The sequence below is a fragment of the Muscardinus avellanarius genome (genome assembly GCF_963383645.1).
Source record: "Muscardinus avellanarius genome assembly, chromosome: 18".
In the NCBI taxonomy this organism is placed as follows: domain Eukaryota; kingdom Metazoa; phylum Chordata; class Mammalia; order Rodentia; family Gliridae; genus Muscardinus; species Muscardinus avellanarius.
In genome coordinates, this window is record NC_137804.1 from 38,661,880 (window position 1) to 38,677,358 (window position 15,479).

Below are 15,479 nucleotides of genomic sequence, written 5' to 3' on the forward strand. Positions count from 1 at the left end.
CCCAGCCATATAGCCATATGTGTGTGTATGTGTGTGTATGTGTATATGTGTGTATGTATGAATATATGTGTGTGTGTGTGTGTATATACGTATGTATGTGTGTGTGTATATGATGATACTGGTGACTGAACCCAGGGGTGCTCTATCTGAGATATACTCCTAGCCCATTTACTTTTTTTTTTTTTGCGGGTCTGGGGATGGAACCCAGGGGGCATTCGACCTCTGAGCTACACCCTCTGCCCTATTTTTTATTCTTTATTTTGAAATAGGGTCTCACTGAGTTGCAAAGAGCCTCACTAAAGAGCTGAGGCTGGCTTCAAGCCTGTGCAATCCTCCAGTCTCAGCCTCCCCAGTGCTGGGATTAGCCCATTTAATTTAATTTAATTTAATTTAATTTAATTTTTTTGGTACTAGAAATTGAACCCAGAGGCATTCTACCTCCAACTTAAGCTCCTAACCTTATTTTATTTTGAATCAGGGTCTCGCTAAGTTCCTGGGAGTCTTGCTACATTACCTAGGTTGGTCTCAAACTTGTGACCCTCCTATTTTAGCTCCCAAACATGAGGATTACAGGTGTGTGCTACCATGGCCCAGCTGGACATTTTCCTTCTTTCTTTCTCTCTTCCACTCATTCATTCACTCATGTTTCTCTTTTGATACTTGGGACTGAATCCAGGGGCATTCTACTCTAAGCTATGCCCCTGGCTCTATTTTTTAATTTCTTGTTTTGAATCAGGGTCTCATTAAGTTGCAAGGGCCTAAGTAGCTGAGGCTTGGGAGCCTCCAGTCTCGGGCTCCCAGGCACTGGGATCGCAAGTGTGGCCCCCATGCCCGGCGCTCACCTTACCTGAAAGGGGGTTTTTGCCAGGAGGATCACAGGTTCACAGGCAACCTCAGCTACTTAGTAAGTCCCTCCACAACTTGACTATTTCAAAATAAAAAATAGGTCTGGAATGTAGATCAGAGGTAGAATATCCCTGGATTCAAACCCAATACTTCAAAACAAACACACACACACACCCCAACACCTCCCCCAGCAACTTAGACCCTGTTTAAAAAAAAAAAAAAGGAAAGAAAGAAGAAAGAGAGTCTTGCTAAGTTGCCGAGGCCTCGCTGCATTGCCGAGGCTGGTTTCTAACCTACGGTCCTCCTCTCTTAGTGTCCCGAGTACTGGGATGACAGGTGTGTGCTGTGCTCGGCTTTTATTTATATATTACTTACTTATTTTTTCTGATGCTGGGGATTGAACCCAGGGGCAGTCTACCTCTAAGCTATATACTATACCCTAATCCAATTTTTTTTTTTCTTGCAGTACTGGGGATGGAACCCAGGGGCATTCTACCTCCAAGCTAAACCCCCAGCCCTGTTTTTTATTCTTTATTTTCAAACAGGGTCTCAGTGAGCTGCAAAGGGCCTCACTAAGTAGCTGAGGCTGTCCGAGAACCATGATCCTCCTGTCTCAGCCTCCCGAATGCTGGGATTCCAAGCGTGTGCCACCACGCCTGGCTCCCCCCCCCCCCCCCCGGTGGTACTGGGGTTCCTGGAAACCCTTCTACCTCCGGGCTACACTCCCAGACCTATTTTATATATATTTTTGGAAACAGGGTCTCTTAAGCCAGTGAGGCTGGCTCTGAACCAGCGCGATCCTCCTGTCTCCGCCTCCCAAGCGCGGGGATTACAAGCGTGCGCCACCACGCCCGGCTATTTTTTTGTTTTGAAACAAGGTCTTACTAGGTTGCTCAGAGACTCGCTACTTGCTGCAGATCTTGATCGATCCTTCTGTCTCAGCCTCCCAAAATAGGAGTATTACAGACATTTGTCACCCTGACTGGCTCCTTTTTGATACCGAGGTTCACTGATTTGCCCAGGCTGTTCTTCCTGCCTCGGCCTCCTGAGTGGCTGGGTTATAGGTATGCGCCACCATACCTGGCTCCTACGGCCTCTCGTTCTAATCACGATGGGAGCGCACCGGCAGGCAGCAGGCGCACAGCGGGAGAGACGCGCGTAGGGCCTCCGAGCTGACCAGCGTCCGGCCAGTGTCTCCAGGCGCGCAGGCCATCTCAGCTCCTCTGGGGGGTTGAGGCAGGAGGACCATAGTTTGAGGCCAGCCCTGGCAATTTAGTGAGACCCCGTCTCAAAATGAAAAACTGAAAGGTCTGGGGGTAGAGTTCAGTAGTAGACCACCTCGAGGTTGGATCTCCAGTACCAAAAATAGCCGGGTGCGGCGCACGCTTGTCATCCCAGCATTCGGGAGGCTGAGACCGGAGGATCGCGGTTCCAGGACAGCCTCAGCTACTTAGTGAGGCCCTCTGCAACTCGGTGAGACCCGGTTTCAAAAGAAAGAATACAAAATAGGGCAGGGGGTGTAGCTCGGAGGTCGAATGCCCCTGGGTTCCATCCCCAGACCCGGAAAAAAAAAATCGGGCAGGGGGTGTAGCTCAGAGATCAAATGCCTCTGGGTTCCATCCCAGACCCGCAAAACAAAATAAATAAATAAATAAACAAATTAATTAATTAATTAAATAAAATCAAGGCCAGTCAGTGTGGCACACAGACAGAGCAGCCTGGCTTCTCCGTCAACTCTGAGCTGCCGTCGTCCTGGGGGGTCTTCCTCTTTGCTCACACAGCTGTACCCTCAGGCTTCACGCCTGTGCTAGGCACCGCGGCCCTGAGCCATGGAGGCTGCTGAGCCTGGGAATGCGGTCGGTCAGCTAAGGAGCTACATTTAAAATGTCAAGTACCTGAGCCAGGTGTGGTGGCGCACGGCCTGGAATCCTAGTACTTGGGCAGCTGAGACAGGATTGCAGGTTCAAGACCAGCCTCAGTAACTTAGTGAGACTCTGTTTCAAAAATAAAAAAGAAGCCGGGTGTGGTGGCGCATGTTTGTATCCCCAGTACTTGGGAGGCTGAGACGGAGGATTACAGGTTCGTGACCAGCCTCAGCTACTTAGGCCCTCTGCAACTTATACTCTGCTTCAAATAAAGAATAAAAAATAGGACTTGGGGTGGAGCTCAGAGGTAGAATGGCCCTGAGTTCAATCTCCAGTTCTGCAAAAATATAATATATATTTAATAAATATAATATAAGTATAAAATAATAAAATAAAACACAAAATAAGCCAGGAGTCGTGGTGGCATATGCCTGTAATCACAGTATTTGTGAGCCTGAGACAGGAGGATTGCAGGTTTTCGAGGACAGCCTCATCAAGTAGAGAGACTCTCCTCAATCTAGGAGAACTCTATTTAAAAAAAAAAACAAAAAGACAAGCTGGAGGTAGACCTTGGAGGTAGAATGCCTCTGAGTTCAATCACCAGTACCACAATCAATCAATCAATCAATCAATCAATCAATAAAAAGTCGGGCATAGTGGCACATGCTTGTAATCCCAATACTTGAGAGGCTGAGACAAGAGGATCACAGAGTTCAAAGCCAGCCTTGGCAACTTAGTGAGGCTCTCGGCAACCTAGTGAGAACCTGTTTCCAAATAAGAAATAAAATCAGGCTACACTGTAGCTTGGAGATAGAATGCCCCTGGGTTAGCCTGGCAGGGTGTGGCCCACTTGTAATCCCAGTACTTGGGAGCCTGAGATGGGAGGATCTGCAGGTTCAAGGACAGCTTCGGGGGCGGAGTGATGGTGCAGGTTTATAATCCCGGCGCTTGGGAGGTGGAGACAGGAGGATCGCACAGGTTCAATGCCAGCCTCGCTGGCTTAAGAGACCCTGTTTCCACATAAAAAAGTATAAAATAGGTCTGGGAGTGTAGCGGGAGGCAGAAGGTCTTCAAGGAACCCCAGTACCACCAAAAAAACAAACAAAACAAATCAGCTTCGATAACAATGTAGCAAGACTCAGTAACCTAGTGTGAACTCTGTTTCAAACAAACAAAAAAGAGGACTGGAGGTGTGGCTCAGAGGTAGAACTACTCAGGGCTCAATCCTCAATACCCTCCCCCACAAAAAATCAAGTGTCTAGAATGAAAATTTCACTTTGGTTTGTCTTTCTAAGTGCTAGAGATTAAACCCAGGACCTCGAACAAGCTGCGCAAGTGTCTGACCCCTGAGCTGCACCCCAGCCCTAGACAGTGAAAATGTCAACACTGACACCTGATCTGGGCACTGGTGATTTTTCTCCTTTGTGGTGCTGGGGAGGGAACCTGACGCTGGCGCTGCTGTCCGAGCTGTCCGAGCCGCACCCCACCCTCTCTGCAGAGCTCTTCTTGGCAGGATTGAGGGTCGAACCTTCCATAGCTTGTGCTGGGCGAGCGCTCGACCCCTGGGCTACATCCCCGGCCCTTTTGATTTACCTCGGGACATGGGCCTAGTTGCTGGGACTGTAGGTCTGTGCCCCACGCCTGGCTTGGAAAACTTTTAAGGATGTTTAGAACAACTCTGGTAGGTGAATCTGCTTTTCAACTTCTCTACTTTTTCTTAGCTTTCCAAAAAGCCCACAAAAAAAATTTTTTTTTTCCCCCTGGGTCTGGGGATGGAACCCAGGGGCATTTGACCTCCGAGCCACACCCCCTGCCCTGTTTTTTATTCTTTATTTTAAAACCGAATCTCACTGAGTTGCAGAGGCCCTCACTACAGTAGCTGAGGCTGTCCTGGAACCGCGATCCTCCGGTCTCAGCCTCCCGAATGCTGGGATGACAAGCGTGCGCCACCACACCCGGCTCCACAAATCTTTCTATTGCTAACATAGGGAAACGATAATACTGTGTATTTCCTGACTTAATTAAAATGTGGCTAAGATGAGTATAGTGGCACACGGTTGTAATCCTAGGACCTGGAGGCTGAGACAGGAGGATGACAAGTTCACTGCCAGCCTCATTAACTTAGGCCCTCCAAAACTTAGACCATTTCAAAATTCAGTAAGACCCTGTTTCAAGAGAAAGAATAAAAAATAGGGCTGGGGGGGGGGTGTGTGGCTTGGAGGTAGAATGCCCCTGGGTTCCACCCCCAGTACCACAAATAAATAAACAATAAAATAAAGTGGTAAATCAAGCTAGCTGGGTGTGGCTGAGCACGCTTATAATTCTATGTCTTGAGAAACAGAGACAGGAAGACTGCAGATTTGAGGGCAGCCTCAACTTAGCAAGACCCTGTCTCAAAATAAAAAAAATAAAATAGTGCTGAGGTACAGCTCAGAGACAGAACACCCCTGGAGTCAACCCCCAGGGCAGCAAAAGCCAGCCCACGGACAGTCAACCCAAGGACACCCACTTCCTAGCCAGACATGGTGGCATGGTGCGCGCCTGTCATCTCAGCCGCGCAGGAGCCCGAGGCCAGAGGATGGCACGTTGGACTGGGAGACTTAGCGAGATGGTTTCGAATTAAAAAATAAAAATAAAAAAAGGGCCGGAGCCGGGCACTGTGGTGCAAGCCCGTAATCCCAGTACAAGGACCCGGAGCTGGACACCCAGCTTGTGGAAAAGACACCAGAAGTCTTCCCGGAGGAAGTGGCATTAATTAAATAATTAATGAATTAATTTGTTGCAGTCCTGGGGATTGATCTCAGGGGCACTATCGCTGAGCTATAGTCCTGGCTCTTTTTGTTTTTTTAGTGGTGCTGGGGATTGAACCCAGGATCATTCTACCTCTGAGCTCTACTCCCAGCCCTATGTTATTTGTATTTTATTTTTTGGTGGTACTGGGGGTGGAACCCAGGGGCTTTCTACCTCTGGGCTACACTCCCAAACCTATTTTATACTTTATTTGGAAACAGGGTCTCACTAAGTTGCTGAGAGCCTCACTCAGTAGCTGAGGCTGGCTTCGAACCTGTGCGATCCTCCTGTCTCAGCCTCCCAAGCGCGGGGATTACAAGCGTGCGCCACCACGCCCAGCTTTATTTTGTATTTTAAAAGAGGGTCTCACTAAGTTTCTGAGGCTGGCCATAAACCCCTGATCCTCCTGTCTCAGCCTCCCAAGCACCGTGATCCCCAGTGTGCACCACTGTGCTTAGCTCTTAGCCTGTTTGTGTTATCATATTTTATTTTAGGTACTAGCGATGAAACCCAGGGGCATTCTACCTCCAAGCCAAACATTCAGCCCTATTTTTTCTTATTCTTTATTTTGAAACAGGGTCTCACCGAGTTGCAAAGGGCCTAAATAGCTGATGCTGTCCTCGAACCCAGATCCTCCTATCGCAGCCTCCCAAATGCTGGGATTACAAGTGTGTGCCACCACGCCTGGCAGCCTGTGGTTTTTGTTTGTTTGTTTGGTTGGTTTTGTGTGTGTGTGGGGGGGGGTACTGGAGGTGGAACCCAGGGGCTTTTCTACCTCCGGGCTACACTCCCAGACCTATTTTATACTTTATTTGGAAACAGGGTCTCACTAAGTTGCTGAGAGCCTCGCTAAGTAGCTGAGGCTGGCTTTGAACCTGTGCGATCCTCCTGTCTCAGCCTCCCAAGCGCTGGGTTACAAGTGTGCGCCACCACGCCCAGTGCTTGTGTATTTTAAATCACCTCTTGGTACTTAGAATATCTGATGTGATGTCTGCATATTACATATTCACATGAAGTCGGTACAGTACCTGCATGGGGCAAGTTCCTGTTTCACCTTTGGAACTTTCTAGAATTTTTTTTTTTTTTTTGTACTGGGGATTTAATCCAAGAACATTCCACCTCCAAGCGACACCCCCAGCTCTTTTTAAAGTTGTAACAGTGTTCTTGCTAAGTTGCTGAGTCTCTCTAAGTTACCGAGGCTGGCCTTGAACCCGCAATCCTGTCTCAGCCTCCCAAGTATTGATGCCAGATGCCCCAGCACAGGCGGACCGCGGGCCGGCCGAGGGGCCAGGCCCACTTTGTGGTTGGTTGCATGCGCATGTGCAGAGCCGGCTGGGGGGCCGGGGCCAGCTTGGCAGCGGGGCTCACCTTCTGTTTGTCGAGGATCTTCATGGCGTAGTGGTTCCCGGTCTCCTTGTGTTTCACCAGCATGACTCGGCCGAAGGAGCCCGTGCCGAGGGTCTTGATCCGCTCAAAATGATCCAACTGGGCTGTGTTCTGTGGGTGGAGGGGAAGTCAGACAGGGCCGGGGTGTCCCCTGGGCCCCCACAGAGGGGGCCCTGGGCAGTGGGTAGAGCCGGGCCAGGGCTGGACAAGATGGTGGAGGGCGCATTCCTCCGGGCCGTGAGGGCAGATCTGGCCCTGGCCAGGGGCCCAGGCCTTCTGGCAGCTGTGTGTGGGGCAGGGCCGCCTGCAAGGGGGTTGGGGATCCCGGTGGTACGGGCAGGTGGGGCCCAGGGCAAGTGGCCCGGGACCCCCACAGCGTCCTGAAGTTTTAGCTCTGTGGCGGGGCACAGGCCTGGAAAAGGAGCCCGCCCTCCCAGGACTCGGTACCCCAGGAGCTTACCTGAGCAGGATTTTCCCATTTTTTAAGAAAATCTTCTTTGGCTTTGGCTAAGAACTCTTTCACTGAAAGGAAGAGAGGGGAAGGATTAAATGGAGGCCCGTTTCAGCAGGGTGGGTTTAGGTCCTTTCTGGGGTGATGCCCAGAAAGTGGGGTGCACATGCCTTGACCCAGAGCCTGACCTCTTCTTCCTTGTGCCTTTCTTCCTTGGGGGATCCTGATCTAGACTGAGGCCTAGGTACCACTAACTACAGAGAGGGGGATCCAGCCTCCACCATGGGGAGCCTTAGGGTTGCCCCGGGGGGATGGAGAGAGATGCCCAGCCCAGCCCACCCCCACTCGCCCCAGTTCTGACCAACATTCTTTGGCCAGGGACAGCGCCAGCCAGCAGAGGTATTTATAGCCTTGGGATCCCACGGCTCCTCCTCCGGCCCCTTCTCTGGGGAGCGGGCCTGGGGTGGAGGCCTCTGGGGCTCTCGCAGCAGGCGTCCTTGGGGGGGTCAGCTGTCACCTTGGCCCCCAGCTGGCCCTCTGCCTGTCTTTGCCAGTTGTGGGTGCCTTTGCTTCAGAGCTGGGTAAGAGGAAGCCAAGTCCAAAGCCGGCTCCGGCCCCACAGCAGCCAGGCCAGTACCACACGGGCCAGCACAGGAGCTTCCCTGGCGGACTGCCGGGAGCTGCTCCGTCTACCCTGCACCCTGCCCTCTATCCATCTTCTCTGCTTAACAGCCCAAGAAACTGAGGCTTGAGCTGAGGTCGCTCACAGAGACAGAGCCCAGGGCAGGACCTGGGTATGAGACTGAGTCCAGATCCTTGTCTGGTCTCCGAAGAGCTGTGCGGCTTTGGCGAACTGGCTACCTCTGCTGGCCTCAGTTTCCTTATCTGCCAAATGGGAATAGCAGAGCGATGACCCGGCGGGGCAGTTGTCGCGGAGTGAATGGGTTCACCTGGGCAAAGGTGGCTGGACACTGGCTGGCTCGGTGGGTTCATGTCGTATATCAGCTACAATTATATGTTTATGTTTATGCTTTTTTATTTCTGGTACTAAGAACTGAACCCAGGGGCACTTTACTGCCAAGGAGATGGGGATTTTTTTTTTTTTTGAGTTCTTTGTTTTTGTTTTTGCGGGTCTGGGGATGGAATCCAGGGGCATTCGACCTCCGAGCTACATCCTCTGCCCTATTTTTTGTTCTTTATTTTGAAACCAGGTCTCACTGAGTTGCAGAGGGCCTCACTAAATAGCTGAGGCTGTCCGCGAACCGCGATCCTCCAGTCTCAGCCTCCCGAATGCTGGGATGACAAGCGTGCGCCACCACGCCCGGCTGGGGATTTTTTTTTTAAATCCCTCTTTGGTGCTGGGGATTGAGCTAAGGGACATTCTACTTCCGAGCTTCAGTCCCAGCCTCTTTTATTTCTTGTTTTGAAACAGGGTCTTGCTAGGTTGCTGACAGCCTCACTATGTTGCTGAGGCTGGCCTTGAACCTGAGATCTTCTTGTCTCAGCCTCCCAAGCACTGGGATTGCAGGTGGGCACCAATGTGCCCAGCTTTTACCACTGAGCGACACCCCCAGTTCTTAAAATACTTTCTGATTTTGAAATATGGTCTTGCTAAGTTGCCCAGGCCGGCCTTGAACTTGTGATCCTCCTGCCTTTGATTCCCAGGTTGCTGGGACCACGGGCCGGTGGTGCCGCGCCTGGCTGGGCGCTCAGATCTGAACCGCGCAGCTTGGTGAGTTCTGACCGGGATCCGTCCTTGTAACCACAGTTCAGGCCTCATGCTGAGTGTGCTTTCAAGGCTGGCGCTCTGCCTCCACCAGGTGGGGGCTGCTGTTCCCCCCATTTCTTGTACAGATGGGACACCGCTCTGGCCTGCGGCTGCCTGCCCGGCCCCACTACCCAGGAGATTAATGGCTCCGCACCAGTCGTGTGCAGTAGCAGGGTGGCCTGTGGACAGGGCTGTCCTCCGCCCGACGTACCTGGACGGCGGCCAGGAGCCTCACGGGTGGGCACCACTGCCCGCTGTCCCCAAGCCACTCCCGTGACTTTCAAAGACAAAGACCTTCCCTCCCTGGGATGAGAAGAGTGGGCAGAGACTGCGGGCCAGGAAGACCCTGCCAAGGGGCGCAGAGCGGAGAGAGGTGGGCGCTGAATGGCCAGTAGCCCTGACTGGGCCACCAACGGCCACGAGACTGCTCTGAGCCTGGGGGCCGCACACGCCCAACACTGTCACGAGCAGAGCCTTTCTGAGGGATAACACCGTTCTCGGCAAGCTCAGAGCCACTCACGCTGACTTCTGGACCGGGATGAGGGGCCGGGGGTGCCATCTTGGGACCCTGGCTACTTGAGAAGGCAGACAGAAGCTGGGTCTGGAGGGATCCACAAGAAGGCCCGGGCCTGCATCAGCCCTCAGCCATGGCCACGCTCCCCTGACTCCTGGGTCTGGTCCTCCAGGGCCCCGCGGAGTGGTTCCAGGCTCCCTGTCCCTGGCTCAGTCCTTCAGGCTGCCCGAGCACGGGCGGGGGGGGGGGGGGGGGGAACTGCAGCATCTGCCTGTCAGATTAGGGGATGGAGCATGGGGGTAGGCAAATAAAAGGTGGATAACGAGCAGCACGTGGGGAAGTACATAAAGTTAAAAAAGGGCTGGGAGTGTGCATAGCTCAGAAGTATAACGCCCCTGAGTTCAATCCCCTAACACACGCGCACATACACGCAGGACGCATGAGGGGGGGTATTTCAGCCAGGAGCCCCTCCCCCACTCACCTCTGCTTCCTGCTCCCCACAGGATGGTTTGGGGGCTGGGTGGGGTGATCTGGGGCCTGCTCACCCTGGCCAGGGAGGCTCAGAGTGCCAGCTGCAGCTTAGGTCTCCGGAAGGTGTGGCGCAGGTAGCCCAGGAAACGGAGAACCAGGTGGGCCCAGAGGAACAGCTGCAGCCACAGCTGGAAGGTGATCTCCGAGTCCCCACCCTGGCCGCTGCCAGACCCCAGATCCATCCCAGACTGCCCTGGGCTCTCCCTTGGCTGGGGGACCAGGAAGATGCAGAGCCTCTGAGCTGGCTTCCTTGGGAAGGCCTCCGGGACTGAGAGGGAGGAGCTGGTTGCCATGGAAGCACTTAAAGGTACCTGCTCCCGGCTGGCCGATGTTTACAGAGGCGCTGCTTGGCACCAGGAGATGGGAAGATTCTCTCACGAGGGTGTCCCCCGGCTGGCTGGCTGGCTGGCTGGCTGGCCTGGCCCGGGGTGGGGCACTAAAGCTAACTTCCCCTTCAAGGACTTCAGCTGCTCCCAGGATGCCAGTCTCTGCCGCCCTTAGAGGGTGCTGGCCTGTCCAGCGGATGGTGATTTACGTGCCCAGGGCACTGCCCACTGGAGAGAGGGGAAAGAGTTAAGGCCCAGGCTGAGGCCACAGCCAGAGACTCCCTGGGGAGTGAAGAAGCCCCAGAGCTTGTTAATTAGCTGGAGGAACAGCTGGAGACAACAGTTGGGGAGCAGTGGGGACAAGTGCCACCCAGCTCCTTCCCCGAGGTCCCTTCCAACGAGGGGAGCCCCGAGTTCTGCTACTGGGGGAGACAAATGCGCACATCTAGTTCTGTCTCCCACGTGGGGGCGGAGGGGACAGTGTCCTGCGATGTCCTTGGCCTCTGTCAAACCTTGCCCAGTGCTTGGCTCTGCTCTCGGCCATGAAAGTCTAAACCGGAAACGGATGGCTAAGCCCAGGGCTGGGGGAGGGGAAGGCAACCTTGACCCTCTTCCTCCTTCTTTCCAGATCTCCAAAGCAGCAGAGGGTCAGCAGCAGCCTCCCCGAGAGCCCCGGGCACCAGCGGTCCCTGCTGGCAACAGGAAATGGCTGGCCAGAGGGGCCTGCTGTCCATGGGGGGCGGCGGGTGCCACCAGCCTCCACTCTGGTCTGGATCTGCTTTGGGCTCGGAGAACACCCTGGACACCCCTTGAAAAGCCAGGACCATAGCAGGAAGCAGAAATCTACAAGTTCACCTTGGGTTTCAAGGAGGGACTGCAACAGCAGAGTACCGGCTAAGCAAGAGCATGGGGTACTCCTCAGAAGGGGTCTCCGAGACAGTAGTTTCTGACCCTCTGAAGCCTGGCAGTCCTAGAGATCCTAGGCGGGCATGCCAGACCTCAGCCGGGAGCCCTCACCCTGTTGATCCGTCTAGCCTGGATCCCATTCTCTGAGCCATGACACTCTCCAGGCTGAAAGGGGCCCCAACACCGAACTGAGCTGTTCTCCTTTCTGAACCGGGTCTCCATTCTGACTAGAAGATTCCCGAGTCTGAGCTGAACTCCAACACTGAGCTGACCATTCCGTAGCCTGGGTGGGACTGTCCCACTGCCTCAGTTTGAGCTGGACCCCAACAAGGGGCTGGACCATGCCCCTTTTTGTCTGAACCAGAACATTCATGCCTCCTCCCTGCTCTCCCCCAAGCCCCACACCCAGAGGTCTGCAGACTCCCCCCAAAACTCTACTGCAGCCCCTTCTGACTCAGGGGCACAGAGTGCCTGGGAAGTTGCTATAGCAACAGGGCTCAGCCTCACCATCGTAGTTGGAAGCCATCACTGTCTTCCTCTCTGGGCAGCTGGGCTACGGTGGCTGGGAAGGCTCAAGAGACCTGGCACCCCAGCCTGGCTGCCCATCCCTAGAGCCCTGCCTGCAGGGGGAGCCAGGGAGTTGTGGGGTGGGAGCAGGAAGAAATAGCCTATCTGGACTCCCGCTGGTGCAGAGGAAGGGGAGAAAGGACCCTCAGAATCATTCCTAGCGTGACTGAGCTAAAGCAAAGCTGTGCTGACAGGACCCTCCTGGTACCCATACAACTGCCAAAGCTCGGAGGGAGCTTGACCCTCTTGAGCCTCCGTAGGGTGTCAGAGGACTACAGTTCTCCCCATCGGGAGCTCCAGGGGCATCTTTTGCTGCCTGGATCTGCTTGTCTATGGGGCTTGGGGGCTCCCTCTGGCCAGTCCTGCCTTTTTCCTGCAAGCCAACTCCCAGGAGTGGGTTTCGGTCAGTGCCAGGCAGGACCTGAGCCCCACTTGGCTCTGTGTCCTGGGAGCCTCCTGGGGCCACAGCCCTCTTTCAGTGCCTCCAGCCGGGCCTGAGCCAGGCTGATCTTTCTCCTTTATCCCCGCCCCGGGTTCCTGCCCTGGCCCCTGCCAATGGCTTCGCCATCTCTGGGTGCAGATTTCCCCTCTCCAACCTCATCCTGTGCCGATTCTCCGTCCCTGCACTCTTGGACGGGGACCTGCCTTGGCACAGACATGGCAGCTCAGGGGAACGCAGGACGTTTAACTGTTGCCTACTCAGGCGTGGGCACTTTCCTGACCCCAGCTGGGTGGCAGGTGGTAGAAGAAATACAGATGCCCCCTGCAGGCAGGTATGGCCACTGCCCCAGGCCTGCCCCACCCTGGCCAGGAGGACAACCGGTCTGGTCCATCCTTTGAGGATCACAGAGCGTGGACGCAGGAGGGGCTTCCCTCTCATCCTCTTTCCTCCTCTAGGAAGAACTATAGCTTCAGCCCGTTTTGCAGTGAGTGCCATGGGCCACTGAAAGATGCATGTCATTTCAGGGATGTTTCTTTTTTTCTTTCCTTTTCTCCTATCTCCCTCCCTTCGCTGGAGATTGAACCCAGGGGCATTCCAGCCCTGAGCTATACCCCCAGCTCTATTTTATTTCTTTTTAGGAAACTAAGGTTTCACTAAGTTGCTGAGAGCCTCAATGACTTGCTGAGGCTGGCCGCAAACCTGTAATTCTCCTGTTATTCTCCTGAGTATTCGAGATGTCTAGCTTAGTTACGCTTTATTTGAATGTGTATCAGAGAGACTGAAACCGGCCTGGCAATCCTATGATTTCATTTATATTACTGCTTAAGTTGGGATCATAGCTTACTTCTGGACAGAAATGAGCAAAGTTTTCATTATTTGAGATGAGGTCTCACCATCTCGCCCAAGCTGGTCTTGAACTCATGGGCTCAACAGATCCTCTTGCCTTAGCCCGACCATTAGCTGGGACGAGAGGCAGTTACCACTGCACCTGTTTTTTATTTATTTATTTATTTATTTTTGGTGGTACTGGGGGTGGAACCCAGAAGCTTTCTACCTTCGGGTTATACTCTCAGACCTTTTTTTTTAATATATTTTATTTGGAAACAGGGTCTCATTAAGTTGCTGAGAGCCTCACTAAGCAGCTGAGGCTGGCTTCGAACCCGTGCGATCCTCCTGTCTCAGCCTCCCAAGCGCGGGGATTACAAGCGTGCGCCACCACGCCCGGCTGCACGTGGGTTTTATTATTATCATTATTATTCTTGTTTTGTGTTACTGGGGGTCGAACTCAGGGGCATTCTACCACTGAGCTACATCTCCAACCCATTTTATTTTTTATTTTGAAATAAGTTCTCACTAAGTTACTGCATGCTAACCTTGAACCCGTTATCCTCCTGTCTCAGCCGCCCAAGTTGCTGGGATTATAGGGGTGTACCACTGTACCTGGCTTGGCTTTTGTTACTTTATTATTAGCTGGGTGTAATGGTGCATACCTTTAATCCCAGTGCTTGGGAGGCTGAGATAGGAGGATTGCAGGTTTGCGGCCAGCCTCATCAACTTACAGCTTCCACAACTCAGTGAGATCCTGTTTCCAAATTAAAAAAAAAAAAAAATAGGGGTGTAGCTCAAAGGTAGAATGCCCCTGGGTTCCATCTCCAACACCACAAAAAAAATGTATTTTGTTATTAATGTATTGTTTATAAAATTAGTTATTACTTGTTATATTTTTGCAGCACTGAGGACTTAACCCAGTGGTGCTCTACCACCAAGCTATACCTCCACAGCCCTTTATATTTTTCCTTTTGAGGAAGGTCTTGCTAAGTTGCCCAGGCTGACCTCTGACTTGCGATCCTCCTGTCCTCAGCCTCCCAAGTACTGGGACTGCAGGCGTTTGCCGCTGAGCCCGGCTGGCTTTTATTATTTTAGATTAAGAAAATGTAAATGAATGGAGTAAAAATTTGGGGAGCAGCTTCAGGACATCTGAGTTGGGAAATTTGGGATGGGGAAGTTTGCTTGTAGCTGGGTCTGGGTCTGAACAGTACCTCCGTGACATCATGTATGTCAAACTCGGATGGCTCATTTGGAAATTTTGGGTAACAGCTGTTATGAAAATCACTGGAGCAGACACGTCTACGGGGACCACTTAGCCTGGCACATCCGAGATGCCCACTAAAGAGAAGCTCGAGTTCACCGCTCACTCCCGAGTGTCTGCTTGCGCACTGAGAGAATCAGCAGTTCCTTCCGGAGCCTCTGATCTCTTTCTTGGTATCTTTTTCCCTATGCGGCTTCCCACCCCCCGCCGCATGTGTTCGGTATGCCTTGAAGATTTTCCAGGACTGTGTCATCTCTCCAACTCTCAACGAGCCACTGCGATATATAGCTGGTGGCCTCCACCTTCCAGCCCCCTCAGGCCTCACCTGCTGGGGGCCAGGCCCTCCCTCCCAGCCTGGTCCCCTCCAAGCTCATGCCCAGGCCTTTTTTGGACACTACCCACCTGCTTCTCTGTCATCAAGCACTCAACTGTGGGCACTTGCCTGTCCCCCGCCCACCGGTGACACGGCAGGCCGCGTCGGGGCTGCTCTTCTGCTCTGTTTTGCTAAGTTGCTGAGGCTGGCCTTGAACCTGGGATACAGGTGCGCACCACCACGACCAGCTTCAGTTCTCAGTGCTTTCTGGGTTTTCTAGATGAGGACTGCCAGCTGAGGCCCGGCTTTGGGCCTGAAGTCAACAGTGTAAGAGCTGGATGAATTGGGGATGGGCTCAGACCATTTCTGAACGCATTTCCAAAAACAGTCTTTTTCTCTCACCCTGGAAAAGGCCAACTATCTAGGAGTAGAACAAACCTCCCTCTGGCTGGGAATGTCCAGAATTCATTTGTCCCCTGGCAAAACAAATCACTAGATGTCACCCATTACTTTCCTTGACTGCCCCCCCCCACTCCCAAGTCCTCTTTTAACCATCCCGGTTCAAGCCAAATGAGCCTTGCTAGCCCCAGACCCTTGGTCCCCGGCCAGGAGCCAGGAGCAGCAGCAGCAGCCGGGAGGGCCGGGTAAATGACAGAGCCTCAGTTGTGAAACAACCATGTATTGA

The 15,479-nt window shown here is 53.1% G+C and overlaps 2 protein-coding genes across 2 annotated transcripts in view; both read right to left on the minus strand.

Moving 5' to 3' along the window:
- PRKACA (protein kinase cAMP-activated catalytic subunit alpha) overlaps positions 1-15,479 on the minus strand; it is a gene marked incomplete at both ends in the record, with an annotated part of 30,466 nt that overhangs the window by 14,072 nt on the left and 915 nt on the right. The window contains 2 exons of the mRNA XM_080715244.1: positions 6,870-6,998; positions 7,348-7,409. Of these exons, the coding sequence (XP_080571370.1) occupies positions 6,870-6,998; positions 7,348-7,409 (191 nt within the window). The remainder of the gene's footprint in view (positions 1-6,869; positions 6,999-7,347; positions 7,410-15,479) is intronic.
- SMIM46 (small integral membrane protein 46) lies at positions 10,181-10,333 on the minus strand (the record flags this gene model as incomplete). The annotated part of the gene is made up of 1 exon (XM_080715852.1): positions 10,181-10,333. The coding sequence occupies one exon, from the start codon at positions 10,331-10,333 to the stop codon at positions 10,181-10,183; it is 153 nt and encodes a 50-aa protein (XP_080571978.1).